The 26,760-nt window shown below is 42.0% G+C and overlaps 1 protein-coding gene and 1 long non-coding RNA gene across 6 annotated transcripts in view; one reads left to right on the top strand and one right to left on the bottom strand.

The window, feature by feature from the left end:
* Positions 1-4,600: 4,600 nt before the first annotated feature.
* Positions 4,601-26,760, top strand: part of LOC115360251 (receptor-type tyrosine-protein phosphatase eta-like) — a 45,476-nt gene continuing 23,316 nt past the window's right edge. For 3 of the 5 annotated variants that reach the window (XM_030053013.1, XM_030053012.1, XM_030053011.1), the window contains exons 1-7: positions 4,601-4,863; positions 20,682-20,703; positions 20,943-21,125; positions 21,551-21,811; positions 25,367-25,624; positions 25,935-26,195; positions 26,407-26,667. In XM_030053013.1, the coding sequence (XP_029908873.1) occupies positions 4,798-4,863; positions 20,682-20,703; positions 20,943-21,125; positions 21,551-21,811; positions 25,367-25,624; positions 25,935-26,195; positions 26,407-26,667 (1,312 nt within the window). In that variant the 5' untranslated portion in view covers positions 4,601-4,797. The remainder of the gene's footprint in view (positions 4,864-20,681; positions 20,704-20,942; positions 21,126-21,550; positions 21,812-25,366; positions 25,625-25,934; positions 26,196-26,406; positions 26,668-26,760) is intronic. The other 2 variants (XM_030053015.1, XM_030053014.1) reach the window with 1 other exon arrangement.
* On the bottom strand, positions 8,591-26,473 carry LOC115360254 (uncharacterized). The gene is made up of 3 exons (XR_003928325.1): positions 26,401-26,473; positions 11,129-11,134; positions 8,591-8,602 (listed from the first exon to the last, which is right to left on the bottom strand). It is a non-coding gene; the product is annotated as an uncharacterized LOC115360254 (long non-coding RNA).

Genomic DNA, 26,760 nt, shown 5'->3' with positions numbered 1-26,760 from the left:
GGGAAGGGAGGGGCAGAGCGCTTATTTTAAACAGCAGAGGAAGCAGTGGGAGAAGCTGAAGTCTGATGTGTAGTTTGGCAACAAGCGCTGTATGAGAGAGAAGGAGAAAAAGGTCTGGAAAAAAACAACGTGGCAGGTATCATTATGTCTCGAAAAGTCTCCACAAACCACGCATTAGTTTCATAATTACTTACAAGTTCTGAAATGCGCAGCGCGTGCACGCCAACATTCAGGTTTCAAAAACAGGAGTCTTTTCAGGGTGTTGGCTCACGTCATTCTCCCTCCATGCCCTGCATTAAAATCATAAAGTCATCCCTACAGTCTTTGCAAAAGGCATGATGATGCCACTATCTGGTGACCAGCAGGTGTACAATGGAAACTGCTCGGTCAAACTCCGGCGAAATCTGGATTTTTTTTGAGGTGGAACGTCATCCTGCCTCAACATTTTGACAACAGCTGACAGAGAGCAGCTGCACACACACACACACACACACACACACACACACACACCTTGAATTGGGTTGTGGGCTGCCAGACTGTAGTGACAGTTGGGTGGAAAGCTGAATCTGTATGAGGTGTGTGTGGTTTGTGCGTCATAGACGATCTGGCAAGTTGGGTCACATCAGACAAAACATAACAAAACTTATGGATCTGTGTATGACTGCTATTTAATAATAACATTTGAGGCCCATGAAAATTGTAGGAGCAGAAACAACAACACGAGAGGGTGCTGGGATGCTTTTGAAAGCCGGGAGAAACCCGGGAAAAACGCGGCAGGTGTGAGTTTTAAGGTTCAGACAATGTAACCCAAACAAAATTGTTTTGTGTGCTTTTTTTGTTTTGCTTATGCACCAGTGAACAACAGTCTAACGTGTGCAGTAATTCAGGCAGATAATATACATTTCCTTCTTTCCGTCCATCTGCTGAAGCACAGTTAGCACCATGTCATACATGAAAACCTCCTGACTCGCCCTGATCTCTCGATACAGGGAGGAGGATAGACAAATAAACAAAATAAGAAATAATTGCACCACCATACCTAAACAAACAAACCGAACATGCAGGAAAAAGACAGACAGACATGGTGCAATAACTCCCAGAGGGTTATGTAACGTTTCCTTGGGACGGAGGGGGTCACAGTGACCAGTTCACATCCTCTCCATCTCCATCAGCCCTCATCAGGAAGGCTTTTCATAACAGCCATTACAGATCGCTCGGGCCGGCCTCGACATCCAGCACACCATTCAGAGGAGGCCAGAAATCACCCACTCAGCACACATTTGTTTAGTACACTATACTGCAACAAGTAGGAGGCGTTAATGCTGCATGAATACAGCATATTAACTCACAGCTAGATTAGTTCTCACTTCTCACTGAATGAGTGCTGTGAATGGAGCGGATTCATCATCTACCCTGTTTTCCATATTTCAGATTTTGTTGCTGCTCCACTCCACTCCTGTGACGGCTATTCTTATACTTTTCTCAGTAATATTTAATATCTTTTTTGGGCGGGGGCTTTCCATTGAACACAATGCTTTCATAGTGCCAGCATTACCGAGTATCTCTTATGGCTAGGAACGACTTTCTGTCAATCCACGTCAACTTTAGTTTCATGCACCGACTCAGGAGAAATACGGAATTGAGACCGGCTTAGTTAACTGCCTCCAAAACTCATGTTTTCTGATGTGATTTTGATTTGGTCTTAAATTTCCCGACTTCACTTCACTTCTCGATGCTGCCCTGTTAGTCACTTCCTTGTAAACAGTGTCAGTGAATTTTAGGTGCACTTTTGAACTGAACTGGAGCCTGTGGGAGCGTGGCTTAATATTTAAACACAGACGAATAAAAACTGTAAACCCAGCAAGCTCTTATGAAAGCAGACAAAACATGACGAGATGAGAAAAACACCACGATGGCGGTGTGCCACTTTAACATTCCTTTCTGTGTAAGTAAATAAGTACGACATTTCTGTGATGACAGTCAGAAGTGGCAATAACCCCTTTTCGCTGTAATGTGTTTGCTTGACTGAGCTTCCGTTTACAAGTCAGTGTTGCAGGGTAAACAACTTTGACTTGGAGACTCATATCTCTCCATCTTAATGCATAGAACATTGTTTGGTGCGTTATGATGTCTGTATAATTTTATGGTTTATTGTTTGACCTCACTCATTCACACTGCACACTCCCGAAATATTGCTTGCTATTACTGTACTCTATAATAACAGACCATACACTGAGGTCATGACCCCTACGCTGTGACTCCTCGCGCTGTGAGCTGTAGGAAATCCAAATAACTTGAAATTATTGTCCGTTTGACCGCGTTCAATCAGCTCAGATCTGACGCGTTTCCTTTCTTATTTTTCCTGACTAACGGGAAAACAGCATCACTGTCTCCCAGTCCTTTGAGTGTTGCTTAAAATAGCCCTTTGACTCATTCGAAGAACCTATTCATGAGAAAGAATGTGGAGAGCAGTTTACCAGCCGGTCTGTGAGGAATATCAGGTAAATTACTGACTCCCACTGGCTCTCAGTCGGTGTCTTTGTCCCACATTTACAACACAATCCCTGGACATGATCCCTACATAGTTGTTAAAGGAAGTATTGGACACGGTGGGTCCCTTAATTTCCCTTATAATAACTAGCAGTCTTTCATCTGGAACCGTCCCGTCATGCTTTCAACATGCAACAGTCCAGCCTGTTATTAGAAAGCCCAACCTTGACAATTCAGAAGTAAATCATTTCCGTCTCATTTCGAAGCTCCCACTCCTGTCCAAACTTTTGGAGAGAGTTGTATCAATCACAAATATGCCGGCAATGTGTCAGCCAATAAAAATGTGTTTAATTTTGGTGGAATGACTCATCATTTGCCCTTTCCACGGTGCAAATGACATCAATGATGTGCACGGTTTGGTTGTGAAGAAATCCAAAATACAGGAATAAATCACACACATCCTTCCCAGCACTTTGTGTCTTCAGGAAGTGAAGATGCACACCGTTATGCTGAAGTTACAGAACAACCCACGGAAGTCGCACAGCTTGTTTGACCTGCCGCCCGTGTGGTTGGAATAAAACTGAACATCATGAAACATCACGGCTTATTTTGTCTGTCGTTTTACTCAGGAGGTTTTGCAAGAATCGACTGCCTGCCAAAAACCCACAGCACTCGATATCAGACTGTCAGCTGCAGCAGAAGTTGATGTTCGCGAGCAATGAAACAGTTCTGGAAAGGCGGCGAGGTTCCCTGCAGCCCACAGGTCTGCACTGCGCACAAACACACTGAAACAATTTCTAAGAAAACAGATTGTTGTTCAATATTGTTGACTCAATATTAGCGGATGTGTTTTCCTGTTGGAAATGCGATCATGCTGGTTTGTGTGAGGGTTTTGCAGGGCAGCTGTTGCTCCCTCTTCCCGCTCTTGTGTACCGCCATCTTCAGTGGTACGAAGGGAAGGACCACACAGGCCTACGTTCACACTGGCGGCTTGGTGATACAACTAGTTTTACTGAAGTTTTTACCTTCCGCTGCTACATGGTGCCATGACGGAGGGCTAATGCCCATGATGGACTTCCTCCTACGTTCTGCAAAGCACTTTTGTGATAAAACTAAAAACAAACCGGTTTATCAGACTGATATCTGGCTTTTTGAGATAATCGGCCACATCTGCAGGCAGCCTTGTCAGTGTGGCTGCTGTGGAACAATGTTAGCACTCCCTCTTTTTTAAAAAAATTAATTTATTATTATTATTATTATTATTATTATTTTTACATAGTTTAGTTTTTTGATTACCTGTGGACATTTATTTAGCTGATACATTTTTAAAATAAATGCACATACACACACAGAGACAAGTACTTTTTAATAAAGGTGCATTTAAGTTCAGTAATTCTGTGTCTCATTTGATATTATTAAATTGTTGTATTTTATCAGATGCCAAAACAGCAACAACAACAACGTGATTTTGGCGTTGTGTCTCCCATGTTGGTTGACCGCTAGATAAAACTGTTAAAATTAACTGTTTGTGCTCAATAAATAATCTTTTTTTTGTGTGTGTGTGTGTGGATCCTTTGATTAAGAGGGGGTAGGGGGCATCCCAGCATCCCTCCTGCTGCTTAAGTGTCCTGGAGCAAGGCACTGGAGACAGGACACTTGCAGCTCTCCCTGACCTCTGACCTCTTTGCGGGAGGTCAGAGGTCATGATTGCCACCATCACCATTAATAAAAAACTAAATAAAAATTTGCAGTCACCTGCATCAGTCTGTGACCGGCGACTTCAGTGATGTTCCCTTAAAAACATTTTGCCTGGGCTCAGTTTGGTGTTGCATTCCTTCACCCTGCGCGTCCCGAAGTTATGCCAAGAATGTGGCACAGGGCATTAAAATATCTGTAGGCTACGACTGCCTCCCCTCCTCACAGTCCGTGTCTCAAAACTGTACACACTGACACAAACTGATTGGTGACGCTTTACGCGGAGGGGAGCGCGACAGATGACGAGAGGAGTGGCGGAGTTTGGACGTCTCCCTCCTGCACAGGCATGCGGAGGACTGAGCCGTCCCCGAGTGACGCTCCACCCCGTTAACAGGAGGCAGAAACTAACAAATACAAAAAAAGTTTCCCCCCTTCCCACTAAACTCTGCTGATGTATCGCCAGTTTGCACAACACTTGACGGAGCGCATCAGACCGAGAAATTAAAGTGAAGGGATTTGTTTTTTTCTCCGGGTTAAGAGCTAAAGTTTGGAAATGAACGCACTCGCCGGGTAGAAAAGGGCACTCGAGTCTTTATTTCCTCCAACGGCATCATGAAGCGACTCCTGCGCCTCAGCGTCTCACTCCGGACCCTCCTGCTATTTTATGCTTTCCTCAAGGTAAGGGACTCTCATTCATTTCCATGTTTCTTGTTTTTTTTTGCGAGGAATAAATTTTGATGATAGGTGATGATATTTTTTTCATGAACAAAGTAAAAGGGCTGCTCTGTCCGGATGATATGAAGCTGAGCTCTCACACCGGCCGGGTGTGTCTGCACCTGTTGCGCGGAGAACCGACCCGCTTCAGCATTAATGACCTCGCTTTCCTCTGTTACCTTCACGGTTTATAGGAAAACATTTGAATAGAAACAGCATCATGTAAAAACCTATTTCCAAGAGAGTTTTGATGACTGATTTTCTTTGGCAGATGGAGAATGTCACGGCGCACTGTAGGGATGAATAATGGTCCTTTGAGAATTTTAATTGGATTCAAATTTATGTCATCAAGTAATTAATATGCTGACCTTCAGTTTAACAATGGTGAGCTATTTGTTGGAATATGCGGAGAGAATATATTAGCCCCTGATGATGCGAGAGCAAAATGTTTGACTTCTTTTTTCATGGACATGGAAAGCCACTGACATTTTTCAGCATTTCATTGTTTTATGTGGAATAAGTGGGCCCATTATTTAGTGCACTGCTGCCACCACATCCTTAGTTACACTTTCTTCATTGGCAAATTGTTTATTTATGATTCAGATCAGATAACTGGTTTTGTTTCCAATGTGATGCTATCTAATCTGTTTAAAGGCTGGATGATCAAATCCCACGAAGTTATGAGGCGATGGCATCTTGCAGCCTTGTCTCACTGGTCTTTCTGGAGAGAGAGAGAAAAAGAGAGAGAGAGAGAGAAATAGGGGTGAGAGAGGTTGAGAATGGCATGTGAGGATGTGTGTGGCCAACACAAAGGGGTCAGGAATGGAATTAGGTGCAGCTCTGTGTCCCTGTCACTCCTCCAGACCAGGGCTGAGATAGGACGTCCCGGCAGCAGCAGGGCGGGCACCTCTGCCTCAACAGCCGGCTCAGCGGCGCTCCTGCTGGGGCCAGTTACTGTGAAGTGGGGAAACAATGTCTTAATGCCCTCGCTCGGCTCAAAATGCCCTGATATTGCTTTGGCCCAACATATGTACGTCAGTATGGGTAAATAAAATACAATTAAACGTCATTGTGAAAAAAATAATGTACAATATGCACATACAGTTGTAAAATACCCAATCTTTTGAAGGATTGAAACAACATTTTTCCAAGTTGTAAAACAGCATAAAATACATACATCACACTTGTTCTGAGTGTTTAAATTCAATACCCAGATGCCATTGTTTAATACTGAAGCTGTACCTTTCTATCAAATGGAAAATATCTAGACATCTTGTACATAGTTTTACACACTTCTCCACGTACATTTCTCAGCAGAGATCTCTACTAGAATTTAAAATAAAAAATAACCCTAAGTCCTGCAGGTTTAAACAAAACTTGGCCAGGCAGCAGTGACAAACTCAGTGATGGTCGATGACGGGCAGGTTTGAAGAGGTTAGTTCAGTTTAGTGTGTTAGAGTAAAACAGTTTGTGTGCCTGAATGTCCCACTGAGGAGGTGAGGATGTGATTGCCCATGACTTTAGCCAACTTCTATGAAGAGTACACACGGTGATCAGCGATCAGTACCCGACCTGGTACACATGCAAATGATCCTGTCGCCGTTAATGGGATTTAATCCTCTAACAGGTGGAACAGGTGGGAGAGACAGACAGGCTGGCAGACTCTGTGGAACGTGTTATCAGATATGATGTGTGTTTCAACAGAAAAAAGTATTGTGCTTTATGCAAAAATGTTTTCAGGGAATTAAGGTAAAAAAAAAAATCGACCCTAGGTCACAAATCAAATGATATTTCACCACAAATCTCACAGCTGAGCCTGGAATAGTGACAAAAACAAATTTCTCCCAAAGCGAGAGACAAGACAGTGAGGACAAAAAACCTGGAGCAGCTTCAGCGTTTGTTTTTGATGAAACCAGAGATTAGAAGTCTGTCTTTTTTTTTTTTTTTTTTTTTTTTGGCTTTTAGAGACTCATTGTTTAAATGGAGACTCATGGTTTAAATTGTACAAAAGATGATATTTACAAATGTGACTTGGCTGTTTAAGTGAGTTTGTGCACTGTGTCTGCAATAGTGCAGTAGGCCTGAGAGAACTGTTGACCACACTCATGATTTTGTTTGTACAGCAAGAGGATTTTTGTGAAATATTTCAACCTCATACAGAATGATGAGTTTGAAACAGAAAAAGACTGTGAGAAATAATAATAATAATAAAAAAAGCTTTTACAGACATTTGGTACATTTTGATCCATTTTAGCCACAAGAGACATCAAAACTTTTGGGATCAGCGCTGTATTGATACTGATGTAATTGTGTGTGTGCGAGTGTTTGTGTGTGTGTTACGTTGGATCATAGCCTTGAATCGTGATGATGATGACACTGATGCTGACTGTGACACGAGTGCTGATTACTGAAATGAAAGACTTGTGATCAAAGCCACGAAGATGTTAGCTGTTTGCAATAGCTGCTTTTTAATGAGATTGTTGTTTTTTGGCCTTTTTTTTGCCAGTGCAGAAATAAGAGAGAGACAGAGAGAGAGAGAGAGAGAGAGAGAGAGAGAGAGAGAGAGAGAGAGAGAGAGAGAGAGAGAGAGATGACAAAGGTGCTAGGCCAGACTTGAACACAGGATTTCATGGTTTTCAGTGATTTTTCTGTGTTCTCTCCTCTCTTATTGATTTCTCCATCCTTATCTGCCCTTCCCTGTTCTTTATTTATGTGTGTGTGTGTGTGTGTGTATATATATATATATATATATATATATATATGTGTATATATATGTGTGTGCGTGTGTGCGTGTGTGTGCATGTGTGTCTAAGTTTACATAACATTACAACATATTCTTGGAATACTTTATATCTCAGTGAGTAACATCTCTTAGATCTCCTCTGTCTCGACTTTTTCTCCTCTCTCTCTCTCTCTCTCTCTCTTTCTGCATTTTTGTGTGTCTCTCTTCTGTCCTCACCACACCTCTGGGGTGTCCGGGACGTGTGGTACCACCGACAGGACCCTGGTCGGAGACTCAAAACATGGTCAGCCGATGCTTTCTAAAGTAGGGCCAGACATGGGAGGTGACAGGTGTACCAGGGCAGTACCCTGAAAATCCTGTGGGAGTTCTCCAGCAGGAAATAGAAACAGGGCAGAGCAGGTGAGATGAGGCCGATTTACGTAATAACGGTCTGATAATAACAGGACAATTTCCCCCAGAGGCTGCGGACACACATCACAAACAGCAGAGGTTTCTGGGAAGGCGTGCGGACTTAATTGGACTGATTTCAGGATCCATCAGATGCCGCGTTTCAACCGTGACATCCTAACTGAAAAAAAATGCAAATTTTTTTAAAAGCAAAACAGAAGTTGATTCAGAAAAGGGGAAATAAATCGTTTCTTTTAAAGAGTGGCATTTGGAAAGGTACTTCTGTTTTGTACGTTACTGTTTTCTGTACATGTGGTGCCTCTGTCATGGAGCTCTGTGAAAGCAGCCGACCGCAGAAGATTTTAATGAAGCCAGAAGCAAAAGAGCAGTTATGTGCATCACTAGCTGTCCCTTAGTTATGGCATTTGACAAGCTCAAGGTGTGGTAAAATCCTGACCGTAATGACTACAAAGCGGAAATTTTGTGCTGCTAAAAGGTGAACAATAGATAAAATACATATCTCAGCTTTTACACCCAAATTTGGGCTGATTAAGTTGTATATTCACATGTTCACTTCTTCATTTATGTGTATATCATTGCATATTATTATTTTCATGAGATTTCCATGACCTGACACAGTGCACATACTGATTTTTTCCACATGGACCATTAAGTTTGATATGAGCTTATCTTATTCGGTTCATACAAAGCACTAAATGGACCTTAATGAGTAATCCTTTTGTCTAGTGTGACCGCTCTAATGGTGTCCTCCTCTCTATTAGCCCCACCTTCAGACTATAATGAAGAACATCTCACTGCTTGATATAAAAGCATGCTATGTTATAGTTGTACATAGAGTACATATTGTTTCTGTATGGGGACACTTTGCATGCCATTTGCTTAGGCAGCATGCGCAACCTTTGGAAACATTTTGACATGAAATGGGGTGTGTGTGTGTGTGTGGGGGGGGCAGGGGTGGTGGGGGGTGTGAAAAAAATTGGACCATTATTAATGATAGTGTGGGTTGCTAGATGTTAACCACAGTTCAGAGAGAGTGCGTGCAAAGTTGCAACTTGCATTAACACTCATACATTAAAGATCCAGGAAAAGGACAGCGCTTTGCATATAGGTTTATCATGGTATGGAGTCTTCTCTCTGCCCCCCATCTGTCCGTTTCTCTTGTCGTGGGCTTGCAAACATATGAACGATGACAGAACGGTGACACTGCTATCAGTGGGAACCATCTTGGAACAGGGAAATGAGGCGTTTCTACCATTAAGCTGCAAGAACTGACCTGTTCCCGGCTCCTATATGATGAGCACGGCAGGCCTTCCTGCTCAGATGCTGTTCTGTACGTCATATAACTTTAAAAATGTGGACTCGTGTACAACGCGCTACCGAGACACACCGACCCAGATGACGTCGTTGCTCATGCAATTTTCGGAGAACTACTCGCGCCTCCTATTTCTAATTAATTTGTGACGTCTTCGATGCCATTCAGCGCACCTCCCAGCCCAAAATTTGGTCCTCTCTCTGTATTAAAATTAGAAAAAGCACAGGCCTCCCTGTGTCCAGCATCCCGTTATTGATCTGAAGTCACAAATCAAGTCCTCCTTTGTGGAATGCTGCGCACCCCACCCACTCCCAACCCTGGGCCGTCCGGCTGAATCAGGACTGTCCAGTTTCCAAATTAACATACCGGCCATATTGCCTCCGACCAAGACTGTGACCGAAAGCCTAGCATGTCCAAGATTACAAAGAGACACAGTTCCAGAGTCCATGTAAATGAGAGACAGACTCCCCTCTCACACTCAAAGGCCTTTTTGTCAGCAGATAAATATCACTTCATCAGCGGGCAGCGAGTGAAACATGGCCAGGCGAGGCCATACATGTAGTGTGGCGAGGAGATGAAACAAGGGATCTTATTCTCATTTTTCCACTTGTCCTCATAACCCCATCACTCCCAAGCTTATTGAAAAGTGCACAAAATAGGATTTTTACCATCCCGTCATACAAAATGATCAAAATATGTGTATCTGTGGGGATAATAATATATCAGCTGTGTTTTAGATCAGTGCCGATGACTAAAGTGCTTTCCCTAAGTGTCTGATTTTCAGTAGCCCCATACTCTTATCTTCAAACAACCCCACCACCACTGCTTTTTCATTTTGAAAATACCACAAGTGAGCGACAGTCATCACAACACATTTCAGCCAAAACGCATTTCTTTATCCAAAAACTAAATGACAAAGTGGCATCATCGTGCGTGGTAGATCTACTACCTCCTCACTGGTGAATTTTATAAATTACCTAAAATTCCCCATTAGAGTGAACAATGTAGCAACAACAAAATTGCCCTGTGTGTGTGTGTGTGTGTGTGTGTGTGTGTGTGGTGGAGGCATCTGGAGATTGAGTGAGAGTGCTTGTTTGACCTGTAGAGAGAGTTAAATGCAGCTCATAAAATTTGGTGACTGTGAAAAGGCTCATAAAGCCAGAGGAGAGATCTGGCTTTTCTGCATTCAGTGTCACAGGCAACAATCTCCATAGTCTAGACTTTGCAGGGGTGGGGAGGGGTGAGGCGGGGGAGGCACAGTCATCGTCTGTGATTATTTAAAGGCAGTAATTACACCGCTGAAGATAGCCCAAAAAAGCCACTGACTGATAAAAACAAAACGTACTTCCCCCCTGCTCGTCCTCAGCTTCTGCCTCTCTCACTCTGCCTGCTTTCCACTTAACAAGCACCCATCACACCCCTTGCTCTTTTCGAATGAACTTCACACATCAATCGCACCTCTGTGATCAGTGAAAAGACCTCTGTGACTGCAGTCTTTGGGTGTGTGTGTGCTTGTATATATATATATATATATGTATTCATGAGAGTGCATGGGCAGGAGCATAAAGAGGAAGCAGCAGTGGTAAGCGCTCTGTTCTCAGATAGGTATCTGCAGCCTGCACATCTCCACAGTGCCCAGGCCAGCATGGCACCAGAGCACTGGGGACGGTAAATACGACGTCACTGATTTCCATACCTGCTGATCCAGCCTGTGATAGCGGCAGCAGACTCCGGTGTGGGAGGCTGGACACCTGCGGATAACACACGCGCACCTGAAGCCATTATACACAGGGAGTTTGTAGAAGCAGGGGATTTTTTTTTTTATTACACGTTGCTTTCATGATTCAGATTCACAGTACTACAGTATCCCACTGTATGATGCTCATTTTGAAATTGTCCATGCCCTTTAAATTCTCACGGGAACACTGTCACACTCACATGCTGGCACATGTAAAATTCAAACAAATGGACAAATTGGTAAACCAGACCATCTGAAGGGATCAACCGCCAACGGAAAAAAGAATAAATCAACACCGGCTAATTGTCAATCCATTATCCACACCAAGCCAAGGTAACTGAATCATATCATATAAATGGAGTTTTTATGAACAGCATTTATTCATGACTTGAATATTTCCAGGCTGGAAAACGTGTCACCACCCTGTCCATCAGTCATGCTAGTGATACCAGGAAACTGAGCGCACCAATCTAGAAAGGCAAATTTTTATGAAAATAGTTCTCATCAAACGAGCATTGATCTTCTTCATAAGTGAAATGACGCAGTTTTTAACTGATACTCATACTTAAAATCAGGCTGTTAAAAGACTCTCACAGAAATATAAAACAATACCAACTACATTAAAAAAAAAAAAAAAGTACAAAAATACAAAAAAGCAACCTTAGTGTTAAATTACAGCCCAGATCCACAAAGGACTTGAATCAGTACTGTAGATCAAAAGATCATAAATAAAGTATCCTGATTTTCCCGGTGGCTTATATAAAGTATATTAAACTTTAACCTTAAATGGTGATGTGATCAAGAGAGCTTCAAAACCCAAAACAGAAGAAAAATTAATCCTTGATCATCATGTGACCATTATCTTTGAACGCAGGTCCTCCTGACCGCTCTGAGCCTTGCAGTTAAAAATAGGTCAAAGGTCGCCTGATATCTTGATAGTGCAGCCAAAATTATTTTCAGACGCCTTTTCTTCCTCATTTCAGCCGGGCAGCACCTTCTCTGCGAATGTTTCACTTCAAGTTGTTTGTCAGGTCTCATGTGGCTGAGCCGGTCATTTGATGGAGAGAGAACTTGATCAAGAAAACAGGCTTTTCCAACAATCTTTAATCCATGACCTGCTGTTTGAGATGACTAGTTTTCAGTTAATGTCTATCATATTCATCACCATCTTCTTCTAATCTTCCTCTAATTCTTCTTTTGCTTCTTCTCACTTTGAAGAAAATTTGACTTTTATTAATCGATCTATTTAACCGATTATTCTTTACTATTGTTACTATATTGCTCTACAGAAACTGATTATCAAACTGTGTGCCTACATTATCTTTGAATGCAGGTTCTGACCTCTCTAAGCTTTGTGGTTAAAAATAAGCCAGAGTTCGCCCTGATATCTTGATAGGGCAGCCAAAATAATTTTCAGACGTTTTTTCTTCCTCATTTCAGCCGGGCAGCACCTTCTCTGTCAATGTTTCACTTCAAGTTGTTTGTCAAGGCTCTTGTGAACTATGAAGCGACATTAATGGGTCAGAGAGGCGCGGTCACTCTAAAGCCGGGGTTTGCCGTGCCATGAAGGCGGCTCTCTTTTGACCCAGCTTCATCGCCGTGGTAACAGATGCAGAGATCATAACGTGCTCCGGACCGGGTTATGGTCAGAGTTTCGGCTTAAAATCGGCTTTTTTCCTTTTTGCTTCGGGGAATCCATCTATTAACCCTTTAATTTTACACTGAATATCATCCACAAAAGTACAGGAATAATAAGCCACAGCAGCTCCATCCCACTCTTAATGATATTTTTATACTTGGTCCTTATTAAGTTTATCTGATGTACCGCATCTAATAACACAGCGATTACAAATCAAAGGCTACCACACATAGGCCTAATATTATATCAGTTACATTTATTTTACTTGATATTGACAAGTGACATGTGTCCCTCCTTAGTTCTTGAGTGTAATGTTTAATTAGTTAGTTGGTTAATTAGTTAGCTCTCCATAATGACAATTTGTTCCTCGGATTGAGTGAAGCAGGCGGCACGCGATCAGTCCGTTTTGTGCAGAAGAAGAGTCACATGACACAGTCGTACAGTCCTCTGGTCATCTGATGGAGAGTGAGAACTTGATCAAGAAAAAGGTCTTTTCCAACAAACTTTAATCCATCACCTGCTGTTGCCAAAAATGACTTCCTATTGTTGGAAATGACTCTTTTTCAGCTAATGTCTTGTATATTCGATCAACATGAACCCAGCACACTTTCAGGCACATTGACAGTGTTTCAGTAATGACTGCGTGCTGCAATAAGATGCTGCCACCAATTTGAAAACACTCATACAATATATATATTTTTTTGTTTTCCTTAGACACACCATACAAGAAAACTGTAAAGGTAAAGTGCAGCCTAATGGTTGACTGACAAGCCCTTTATATTTTCTCAGAGGGTTATCAGCGGGTCTCTGGGTGGGCTAAGGAAGTGCCAGGATGTTGTGCTAGGCCAGAAACAATGAGTAGTTCACTCCTGAGAGACGAGGCAGCTGTGGGACGGGCCGGACCGGGGAGCTCGCTGCCAGGGAGGAGAGCCTGAGGGGAGAAGCTGAGGTGCAACAGAGAATTACAGAGAATTACAGCTTTTAACCTGCCACTGATATTTTAGCTCCTCTGCGCATCAGGCCTGCCAGAATCAGCGTCATCATCATTACCGTCATCGTCATCATCATCATCATTATCGTCACCATCCTCTTGTTCATTTACTTCTTCTTCTGCTTCCTCGTCTTCTTCTACGAATGCTAATTCCTCTTCTGCTTATTCTTTATCTTCTTCTAATTCTTCTTCTCGCTTTGCTCTTTGCTCACTAGAACTTTTTGACTTTTATTACTTTTTATCTATCTAACCTTTTACTCTTGCAGTTATTATACTTTATATTATTATTATAATCATTATTATTATTATTATTATTATTATTATTAGTAGTAGTATTCTTCATCATCATCATAATCATCATCATCACTTCAGTGTCCCCACTTATCACCAGTCGTCCCGCCTGTTCCTGTTAGTGGATCTGTGTCATCTTAGCTGTGTTGTATTGCTTTACGGCACCAAAGAAAATTGCTTTACAGTACAAAATACAAGTACAGGGAGCATTTTTCTTTTATTTTACTCTTTTATTTATTACATTGTTTTTATTTTTAATTTTATTTCTTTCATTTATTTTTTGCTGCACAAAGACACAAAAATCAACACCAGAAATGGGGAGAGACACAAGCACAGTAGTAAATATTGTGTTTGCAATGAGATACAATGGAGTAATGGAAAAAGTACCATACACCGTGAAAGACCCTGAATGCTACACATAGCACTTTTTAAAACAGGCTTTATGTTTTATTACATCTCACATCAGAGTGCTCGTTAAGCAGCCTTTCTGCTTCCACCATGAAGCCACCAGCCACACTACAAGTATTTCTCTCACCGTTTTTCGGCTTTCTCGTTATATCAAGATATTAATTGGATTTTTATGTATTCAGTTTGGCTGCCTGGGCCAGGTTTTGAATATTTATGATTTTTCTGTTAGTGGTGTGCTCAAATAACCAGCTCAGAATTCAATTAAGAATTGAATGTTTGGACGGCAAGCAATGCAAAGTTATATTTGCTCTGTTAGAAATGAAGTTAAAGCAAAATTCCTGATGAGAGGGCAGCTTTGTGCCTGCCTTGTATAGAAGATGACATTTATAACGCAGAGGATGTCTTGCTTCTTTGCCACGGTGTTGTGATTCGTAAGCTTTGTGATCAGTTTTATTGGCTGTCACATCATTTTCAAGTGCCACAGTGTGCATTAGGACGTCTTTGAATCAGCATCTTCTGGGACAGTCTAGTGTTACATACCTAATCCCTTTTACCGTATAGAAAGCCAAAGTGCAGCTAAACTGCCATTTTTACTGCCTTCACCCCTGACAGCGCACATTCTCCTGAACAGAGCACTTTCTCTTGTTTCGTTTGTCATCGCTTTCTCATTCCAGCTCGTCCATTTCAGTCATCAAACTATTCCAGCTAATCCTCATGCTCTCTCCCTCTCTGTCTCCAGCACACACACACACACACACACACACACACACACACACACACACACACACACACACACACACACACAGGCACAGACACAGTAACAGAGTGGCACACTTAGTCATAGTTGTGTGTGGTTTATCTTTTACAGCAAACATGCGCATTTACACCATAATTATAAGCCAGATTACATATCAGTCTGAGGAGCGGATATGACAGCATGCCCTCTTAATATTTGTTTATTTTCCAGGAACACGCTGCTGTATGGTGCTATATATTGTTCATTTCAACAGCCAGGCTTAACAACAAGCAAAGAAATATTTGTAGAAGAAAACGTGCCATGGGACTCGTAAAGAACAGCATGTCGACCTTTGACATAATGAAGTTTATTAGGTTTTAATTTGTTTTTACTTTTAGTGAGACACCAAATCTTGGTTCAGTTTGCACTCTGGGAGGAGGCCAGAGGTGGAGAACAGTATAGAATAGGGTAGAGCGGAAAATCATGAAAGAGGGATTGCTTCCTGATTGGAATGCATTGGCCCTCGCCCGTTGACCTACCTCCTCTACAAATATAAACACAAAAGGGTTTTGATGTGAGTCCAGTCGCATGGATTTTTTTTTTTTTTTTTTACAAAAATTACCCCTGATGGCGATTCCCCCGTCTGCCTCCAGTCAGCGAGTCAGCACGGGCACAGCCTTATGCAACTTGGTGTAATTTAATGATCAGAAACAAAGAATTGTGGGATTTTTTTGTTCCAAGTTATCAGATTCCGAGGAGCTAAGGTTGAACAGGCTGATCCCCTGAACAAACAGTTTTTAAGGTGATTTCTTAATTGTTTTTGGGTCCAACTGTTATTACAGAGGAAGGAACTGGGGCGTTATCAGGAGTCAAGCAGCGAAGGCAGACTGTTAGGAATGAGAGGGAATCACAGGGTAGCAGGCGGGCTGCCTTTAGGGTTGATGTAATGTTTACATAGTGGTCAGTACAGCTATTTCCTCCCCCCCGATGCAGACTGGCCCAGCCAAAGGGCACAGATACAGTACACAGGGCACCGAGGTCACTGGCTGAGTCCCAGCCAAGTATGTTTCATGATGTGGGTTAAATATTGCTTCTCAAGTCGAAATCTAATGAGCACACACACTAACAGTGGACAGCTGGTATGTAGTGCTATAGTGTAGTGACACTGAGGTCTCTGTATTGTGAAGCAGCCGCCAATATGTATATGTATATTTTTGTTTTCCTTAGATTTTAGTAGAATATTTCCTCATTAATCCCAGCTATTTGAGAAACTCTTTATAATAAATATCAGATAGCAGGAAGGGAGAATCTCAACTTCCCACTGATCCAAATGATCACACCGATTGTCCTGCCTAAGTCTGGGATTGAGACTAAGCTGAGGATGTTAAGTGCGGAAGAGGGGTATGAAAATAGGCGTAGCTTGGTCTCAGAGGATTCATAAAAAAACTGAGCTCCATTATTTAAAACTAAACTTTTAACTCTTCTTTCTCAGTATTTCCCAAATGGTTCTGCAGGCTTGGGTTACTTCTCCCGAAGTCAGAGCCAAGGCCCATAATGGCTCTTGAGGCCCTGAGACGCTGTTTTGTTTATTTTGTCAGGAGAAAATAAGTGATACTTAGTGAGTGAGCCAAGAAAAAAAAAAAAAAAAACACTAGGGAAACATGGCTTAGCATTAGTCACATCCCCAGAGGTCGATTAAACATCAGTATTTGTATCAAACCGTGAGGTCGTCATAGCACTAAGATGCAGCTTTCACATGCCGGTATGTGCCCTTTCCCATATTTTAACGGAGTGGGAAAAGAACTAATGTCTTTATGATTCTGTCCGAGGAGGAGTTGCTCTTTATTAAGTTGTGTTTATATGAATCAGATAGGGACTCAGGGCAGTTTTGCATTTGATCCAGTGGAAGTGCTGTATATGTCAACGTTCTGTCTGTTTTACATGAAACTATTTTAAGCCCATCTGTGTAAAGGTCTACTCATCTAATGCGAGAATAGTGCTTAAATTTACCGTAACATCAGTATATTTAGATGAGGACACATGCAGACTTCACAAGTGACATTTATTTTTGACATGGTCCGATTCCACCCAACACAGAGTACACTTACCATCAGCAACAGTTAACACACCACACCAGCTAAAGTTAACAGCATCTACACCTACAAACAGAAAACACTGGAACCAGGGCTCGACATTAACACCCACACACACGCCAAATACAGGGAGAAGTCGACAGAGGCGTGTAACACTGTTAAACTTATCACCTACTTTAGCGGGTGGTATTTTCTCACCAAAACAAAACAAAAAAAAAAAAGTGTAGTTTATATATGTACAACAGTGTACTAGGGCCATTTTAGGGGGAAAAAATTATGGCGCCAGGGGGCGTGTGGTAAAGTGCCATTAAAGTCATACATTTACACGTAAAAACTCATGAGAAACTTATGAAAAAAACTCAAAAATTCTGAGATCACAATTTGTCACATTTGTTTTTGGTCAAGGAGCCACATGTATCATGCCTGCAGTTGATGACCTCTTCAAATTATATTTTGCAGTCGGATTTAGTAACAAGGAAGTACTTAGGATTTTAGCCCAGAATCACAATATTATAATCAGCATCCAGACTTTGAAGAGACATTGCTGTGACTTAATCTCAGAAAATATCGGACTTTTTGTTTCTTGTAAAATGACCATCTAATTAATATTTGCATATTTACTACATGAATACAAAGTAAAAATGGACATCTTGGCTTTTTACTGCATTTTATTAATTGTTTCAAAATAAAGTACAGCTGTTTCAAATGCTTTTCAAATTACAATATCGTTAATCAGTCTTTAATTCATAGTAAAGAACACAAAATATACCGTGAAGCTCCCAAATCCTCTTGACTTTAGCTTTTACTTATTCTGTCTGTACCTATTTCACTTCATTACATGCATTAGACCCACCCTGCTGTCCAGCGCGGAGCCCGACCCCTCAGAATAATTACATAATCAGAGCCTGATGGGATTCAGATTGGGAATTATAAACACTAGGATTTATGGGTACCTTAGCTGATGTGCTGATTCTGTCCTGGGGCAGCGAGCAGGATGTGACGGGACACCAAACAGCTGATGCCCAGAGAGAGGCGAGCTTTTCATCGGCAAGAGAAGCTGACCCCTGCTCTGCAGTTTGTCAACAAGCAGTAGTTAAACGGCATCAAAGTTAAGAGTGTGCAGCTCCCCTCTCCTCCTCCTTATGTCTATTTTGTAAGTCAGCAACAGTTAGATCAGCGTGCGCCACCTTGTTTAAGAATCATCATGAGTGTGAGCTTGGACTGGGAACTAACAAAAATAGAGATGCAGCAACTGTATTTGAGCTTGTCACAAACCAGTCTGTCAAGAGTCAGTAAATTACACAGATTAGATCATTCATCCTCACAGAGGGGCGCAGAGCAGAATGCAGACATATTGTAGTTCCTCAAAGTAGACAATTTGTTCCTCTACATTACGGTTCACACAATCCACCGACATCCTTTGTTCACGCCACCTGGTACTTTGCTGTTCTGTGGTCAGATTATTGATTGGAAGAGCAAACTCTAGTTTCAAGGGCAATACCAACTAAATTACTTTCTCTTTACTTTCTGAAGAACAATTTTTACGTTCAGTTTTTGTCCAACAGCTATTGTTTTGGATGTATAATGAACCTAAAAAACTATTTTGAACTATGTATTACAATTTTTAGCTATATTTTCTTGAGCCATGGCTATCTCAATGCAGAAAATCCACCTACATGCACGTCATCATGATACAATGCAGGTTTTGTTGCGTCTCTGCTTATAGCCATTACAGCATTCTGACCTTTAGGCCCTCAAATGGTTCAAGGCTGCCCCACCAGAACATCAAAGACCCTTGAACCCTTGGGCCCATTGTGCACCTCCCGTGGTACCGCTGGCCTTCAGAAAGAATAGAGTCCCACAGGACGGGGAGGAAGGGCAGGGCCGCTGTTAATGAATAGGGGTGGAAAAGTTGAGGAGAAGACAGGGTTTCTCTAGAGGTGGGTCGGGGTGAGTGGCAGCATTACATCAGAGTGTACACACCGGTCTATTCTGTTCTGTTCACACCGTTTCTATTCTTTGTGTGAAATTTTTCATTGGGTGATGATTTCGTCCTGCCAATGTGACCATGCCTAATTGGACTCGGGCCAAGATTAATTTGCCTATGTTCCGTACATCCTCCGAGAAATGCTCTGTATATTCCATTAACCCATGTAATGAGCTGTAATGTGTCCTGTTCACACCGTATCCTGTCCGGCGGAGCTCATTTGCACTTGTGAGGCTCAGGCTGCATTGTATTTAATATTGAAAGTGAGGCCTGATTAGAGGTAGTGCAGTGACAGGCATTACTTTAACCAGGCCATGAGCTGTATTTACTCCGTTAATGTTAAGTGGAGTTAATGAACGGCTTTGGCTTTGCCGGGGGGGATGTTGGTAGGGAATGTTAGACCAGTGATGCCATGAGTTTAATATTTAGCTATATGGCAAACAGAGTGTAAGGCGGCATGTCAGCTAAATCCCACCGTGTGTGGCTTTGGACTGTTTAGTTTTGACTAATCATTAAGGTGGGATGACATTTGTGCATAGTTGCAATACTACAAATAACCAGCGTAGGGTAAGGGAATTGAAACTAGAAATAATGAATTGGAATTCTGTGAGAGCAAATAATCACACAGATACTTCCTTGTGTGGAAAATGAAAAAAAGAGAAATAAATCTCCACAACAATGCTGCATGTTTATTATTACCCGAGGACACACAGTGATCACAGAAAAGTGGGCATTTGTAACCAGAGTCCACTTCCTTGTTCCTTGTTTGTACTAAGTGGCTCAGAAACAGGATCATTCTAATGGCTAGAAGAGACATTTTTTCTCATTATACACACCTTCACCTCCAGGGAAAGGGAAGTGTAAACCAAAAATAAACTAAATTTCAATACTTATCCACTAAGCCAGAGTTTTAGCAGTAAGTCTGTGTTGTGGCTGTGACCGATATTGAACGGTGAGAACATTTACAGCTGTACTAACTCAGATGCATTTTGCCACCAGCATCACTACGGGGAGCTTTTTTGGGCTGTTGTGAAGTAAGAGAGCAATGTGCTGATGTAGGTGTCCACAGCTGGTTTGAAAGAGGGCAGCCAGGCTGTGCAAAACCTGTGGGCCATCTTGCTTTAGGACGTTATGTGCCTCAGTATGTAGTCCCACTGGAAAGGCCACATCACATCACACATGCAAGCTGAGGTCACTACATGGCCAGCGTTTAAGAATGTGAATGCTGGTTATTGAAAACTATATTTTTTTAATTCATCAGGCTCACCGTATTAGTGGTTATTTGATGAGGCACCCAGCTTAAATAATCATTGCCCTGTGATGGTGAACAGCTGGTAAGGTCCTCGCTTCATGGTTTGAAGATGTTTTAAACTCAATGCTGACCTCTGCTGGTGAAAACTAATTCACCACTCCTGTCTCTTCTCTCATTCTTGCAGAGCTCACATGCTGAGTGCGACAGTAAGTACACCGTTGCTGATTTTTAATGATTTATTTGGTGTTAAAGGTGTTAAGGTGTTAAAGTTGTGTTCTGTATTGTATTATATTATTTTATTTCACACATTGAAATAAATTATGTTCATAGATTCTGTTGTGTTTAACACAGGAGCACTGGCCAAAAATGTCTAGAAAAGATTTGACTTTCTAGTCTGTTGGTGCCACCAACCATGTCTTCCTTTTCTTCCTTTTCCTCTTCTTAGCTGGTCAATGTAGCGGCATTAAAGTAACAACAACAACAACAACAATCGACTTTCCAGGTCTGAACTGTAACTTCACCATCAATAACCAATCCTATGAACAACCACCGATAACTGAACTGACTCCTGGGACCGTACATCAAGTTTTCCTCAGATGTAGAAACTGTTGCAAAGAGATAACAACTCGTAAGTCCCTTTACTTTGTGAAATCACTCATATACTCATATGCTAGTACAAAACAATGTCTGTATGAATGTATTTACATCTACATCTGGATGAATAACTATAACTATAACTATATCTATATCTATATCTATATCTATATATATATATGTGTGTGTGTGTGTGTGTGTGTGTGTGTGTATATATATATATAGTTATAGTATCTCTTACTATCTTTGTCATCTTGTAGTCAGAGACTCAAAACACTAGATTGTGCTTTTTTACAGTTACAATGAAACACCCTGACTCTATCAATAGCAAAAAATCCTCAAATTCAAAAGAATCAGAGTATTTTATTATTGCAGAAATGTGCTGTGCTACACTGACACAATGAAAACTAAAAACGTAATGTGCTATTTCTTTCCCATCCAAATGTCCTGCACTCACAGAGCCTGGAGTAGTCAGGAATCTCAGTGTGACTGGAACCACAACATCATCTGTGTCTCTGAACTGGACTGAACCAGAGGGAAACAGCTCCTTCTATAGAGTAGAGTGGACTGATGGAGGAGTCAGTGGGAATCAGGCTGTCAATGAAACATATATAAATGTCACTGGGCTGACTGCTGGAGTCCAGTACACATTTACTGTCACTGCAGTGGCAGGTGATCGCCAAACTGATGGAAGAAATGAAACTGTTTCTAAATACACAAGTAAGTGAGCATTTAATTATCATTTGTACTGAGAGATTATATTGTTCTGAATGTCACACTCTTAAAAAGAGCAGACGGGTCAGTGCATAATTGATTGTGAGAACATCTGTAGCATGAAAATACTTAAAAAAAGGCCTGTTTCTACATTTTGAAAGTTGTGGCTGATCATAATTCATCGTTCATTGTTCAAAATGCAATTCATGGCAAGGCTGCACTGTTGCGTCTCTTGAGTGTGGATAGAACGGGTTAAGAAGGTTTTGCTACGTTTTTTTTTTTTATTATTATTTTCATTTTTTATGTATTTACTGGTTGTACCTCCGTCAAGAAAGGGAAACCTCCAGGAGGGGCGTATATCATTGTTCCTGTCTGTTTGTCTGTCTGTCAGCAGGATATGGATTTCTGCAAAACTGGGCGGGGCCTTGGTCATGGGTCAAGGTGGCACTGACCAACTTTTTAAGCTAATTGGCTGAAAGGGGTGTGTCCTATGACAACAACATTGCATAAAGGGTGGGCTAAATCCAGAGGGGACGTTGGTCTTACAACAGAATCATTGAAATGGGGTGTGGCTTAGCTCAAAGAGGGCCGTAACCTCGCTCTACCTTCTCTTTGCTCATCTAACGCTTCACTTTAACCTGCACTCACAGAGCCTGAAGTAGTGAGGAATCTCAATGTGACTGAAACCACAACATCATCAGTGTCTCTGAACTGGACTGAACCACAGGGAAACAGCTCCTTCTATAGAGTAGAGTGGACTGATGGAGAAGTCAATGGGAGCCAAAATGTAAAAGAAACATATATAAATGTCACTGCGTTGACTGCTGGAGTGCAGTACACATTTACTGTCACTGCAGTGGCTGGAGATAATGAAACAGAAAGCAAAGAGGCTGAAATTTCAGACTACACAAGTAAGATGATGCATAAACTTTTTGGCAAGTAATCATAGAAAAACACTTTAAAAAGTCGCTTCTTTGATTTAGTGTATGAACAAGCCAAAGTGTTTTTACTGAGTGTTTTCACGTTAGTCAGTCATAAGGTCATTTGGTAAGAATAAATGTTGTGTTTTTCCCCTCATGTTGTGTCCGTCCTGCGCTCACAGAGCCTGGAGTAGTCAGGAATCTCAATGTGACTGGAACCACAACATCATCAGTGTCTCTGAACTGGACTGAACCAGAGGGAAACAGCTCCTCCTATAGAGTAGAGTGGACTGATGGAGGAGTCAGTAGGAATCAGGCTGTCAATGAAACATATATGAATGTCACTGGGCTGACTGCTGGAGTCCAGTACACATTTACTGTCACTGCAGTGGCAGGTGATGGCCATACCTCTGGACAGAGTGTCACTGTTTTTAAATCCACAAGTAAGTGAGCATCTCATTGCTCTGTCTGCTGTGCTCCTGCTGCTTGTTCCCTGGTTCCTGCTTTATGTTCTTGTTTGATGTTATTTGACATAGAGGGTATAATGTCTCTATGATGGCTTCTCTTGATTTGGACAGAGCCAGTTTACAAGGTTTTGCTATGGAGTTTTTTTCTTTTCCTCCTCTGCCAAGAAGGTGAAACCTCTGGCAGGGAGTTACATGGTCGCTCCTGTCCATTTGTCTGTCAGCAGGATAACTTGGAAAGTACTGGACAGATTTGTGTGAAAACTTGGAGGGGAGGTTGGTTATGAGCCAGTGAGGAACTGACTTAGTTTTGGGCCAATTTGACCCAAGGAGGTGTGGCTGTGAGCGGAGCTTAACACGAACAAGGTGGTATTTTGCAAACACATCCTTGTAACATCGTGAAACCCTGGGGAGCTTTGGTCATGGGTGAAGATGGCACTGACCAACTCTCCCTGCTGATTGGTTGAAAGGGAGCTTTCCTTTAAAAATAGGATCTTAAAGTGGGCGTGGCTTAGAACAAGTGGGCCTGAGAAACAGAAATATGATAAGTAGAATCAGTGTTGTATTGGGTGTTATGCATTTGCTGATGGGTCAACCTGCAGGCATTTTTGGGGGAACTGAGCCAGGATCTGTGGCTGTGGCTCGGACTTCCAGCGTTGTCAGGTTGGAATTAGTGGCACTTGTTAGATCCTGTTACTCAACAAAACTGCAGCACAGAGACGGCTGTATCTACCATGCTGGGTCAAGGTGATGTTAAGAGGACAACCTGCACATTTACCGAAGTTATGATGACAGCTAATCCTGATCAGCTGTGTTACAGTTAAGAAAAAACAAAACATTTGTTAAATGTTTTGTGTTAGCCATGCATCAGGTCTTCACCAAGATAAACTCTTGTGCTGATGTGGTGACAGTGAACACGTACAGCTGTTGCCTTGGCAAGGGAAAACACCCGGAAATACTCCGAGTTGCTGTGAACCAAAGGCCTTTGCCAATTCTACCCAGTTCTGTTTCTATGGCTTTAAGTTAGAGCTATGATGTTGGTGGAGGTCTGCGCTCTACAGAGTGCCTTTTTATTGCTCATCTAACGCTTTACTTTACCCTGCACTCACAGAGCCTGGAGTAGTCAGGAATCTCAATGTGACTGGAACCACAACATCATCAGTGTCTCTGAACTGGACTAAACCAGAGGGTAACAGCTCCTTCTATAGAGTAGAGTGGACTGATGGAGAAGTCAGTAGGAATCAGGCTGTCAATGAAACATATATAAATATCACTGGGCTGACGGCTGGAGTCCAGTACACATTTACTGTCACAGCAGTGGCTGAGGATAAAGAAACTCTTGGAGGGGTGGACAAAATTTCTCTCTACACAAGTAAGATGTACCGTAGTTCCCACTCTGAATTGATGTTGTGTGTCACTACATTAGGTAGTCTTGGCTGTCATGTAGTTACAATGTAGAGCAAACTATTTCTTACTGTTGTACGGTTTTGCTGTGTAGTTTGATTTAAGTAGTTTGTCATTGATACATTAAAATTTGGTGTCACTTTTCCTCCTCCTGCCTCTGTCCTGCGCTCACAGAGCCTGGAGTAGTCAGGAATCTCAATGTGACTGAAACCACAACATCATCAGTGTCTCTGAACTGGACTAAACCAGAGGGAAACAGCTCCTTCTATAGAGTAGAGTGGACTGATGGAAGAATCAATGGGAGCCAAAATGTAAAGGAAACATATTTAAATGTCACTGCGTTGACTGCTGGAGTCCGTTACACATTTACTGTCACTGCAGTGGCTGGAGATAACAAAACAGAAAGCAAAAAGACTGAAATTTCACGCTACACAAGTAAGATGATGCATTCTGTTTTGGCATATGCTCACATTGTGGATAAAATGTTTAATTGTCTTTTGTGTCTGTGCAACATTTATCTTTAAGTAGTATCTTCTGTTCTGTTCTTCATGTCTGCTTTTCTGTACTGCTGATGTTGAACCATCCTTTCTGTGGTGCAGGTACAGATGCTGAAATGATCAGAAAATTCACTTTCTCTCAGACCATCTTGCTCACCTGGTCCTTGGTTTCTCTGAAATGGACTGGTCCCAGTGGCAATAGTGACTTTTACATGGTAGAATGAACAGATGGAAATGATTTTTGCTCTCTTCCTCTTCTCTCCTCTCCCTAATCAGAGCCAGGCACAATTGGGGCACCCACTGTGTCCCACAACACCTCCTCCATCTCTCTGAACTGGACTAAACCTGCTGGGGAGGTTTTCAAGTACAGGGTGGAGTGGCACAACGGTGGAGAAACAATGACCAAGACCACATCTGAAACCTCTGCTGTATTGACTGGCCTGATCCCGGGCACCAGGTACACAGTCCGGGTCATTGCCATTGCCCATGATGACCAGACGGAGGGAGACCCTTACATTTTCCAGGCAATCACAAGTAAGCGACAGTTTCTGAACTGAATGCCCTCTAATTCTGTCTCATTTTGGATAAACGGTTGTGCGCCTCTGTGATGAAAGCTAGTTAGTTTGTGATGGATCTGTTTCTGTGTAGATTATACAGGGCTCAATTTCAAGGGATTATAAGATACAGCCTGTTTTGGAGAGTGCAAAATTATTTCTCTTTCAGCTTCTTTTGTGGTTACACATGTCACATTTCTCAGTCATCCGGATGTTTGATAGCAGTACGTTTCATTGAGGTTTTTTTTTTTTTTTTTAACCCTCATGGTTTGTCCATCCTGCACTCACAGATCCTGAAGTAGTCAGGAATCTAAATGTGACTGGAACCACAACATCATCTGTGTCTCTGAACTGGACCAAACCAGTGGGAAACAGCTCCTCCTATAGAGTAGAGTGGACTGATGGAGGAGTCAGTGGGAATCAGGCTGTCAATGAAACATATATAAATGTCACTGGGCTGACTGCTGGAGTCCAGTACACATTTACTGTCACTGCAGTGGCTGAGGATGAAGAAACTCTTGGAAGGGTGGAGACAATTTCTCTCTACACAAGTAAGATGTACCGTAGTTCCCACTCTGAATTGATGTTGTGTGTCGCTACATTAGGTAGTCTTGGTTGTTATAAAGATAGAAATGGTTTTCTCTACATTTTTTCTGTTGTTAAGGTTTTGCTGTGCAGTTTGATTTGAATGTGTAGTGTGTCATGGATACAGTAAGATTTGGTGTGACTTTTCCTGCGCCTACCTCTGTCCTGCACTCACAGATCCTGAAGTAGTCAGGAATCTGAATGTGACTGGAACCACAACATCATCTGTGTCTCTGAGCTGGACTGAACCAGTGGGAAACAGCTCCTTCTATAGAGTAGAGTGGACTGATGGAGGAGTCAGTGTGACTCAGGCTGTCAATGAAACATATATAAATGTCACTGGGCTGACTGCTGGAGTCCAGTATGAGATAAAAGTCACTGCTGTGGCAGGTGATGGCCATACTGAAGGACAGAGTGTCACTGTTTTTAAGTACACAAGTAAGTGAGCATCTAAATGCTGTTTTCAGTTCATACTTGCCTATATTGAGTGTCAGGCTCTCAAAAGACAGAGGAGTTAGTAGATGACAGAAT

The sequence above is a fragment of the Myripristis murdjan genome, chromosome 6 (genome assembly GCF_902150065.1).
Source record: "Myripristis murdjan chromosome 6, fMyrMur1.1, whole genome shotgun sequence".
In the NCBI taxonomy this organism is placed as follows: domain Eukaryota; kingdom Metazoa; phylum Chordata; class Actinopteri; order Holocentriformes; family Holocentridae; genus Myripristis; species Myripristis murdjan.
This window is presented reverse-complemented; position numbering and strand designations above follow the sequence as displayed.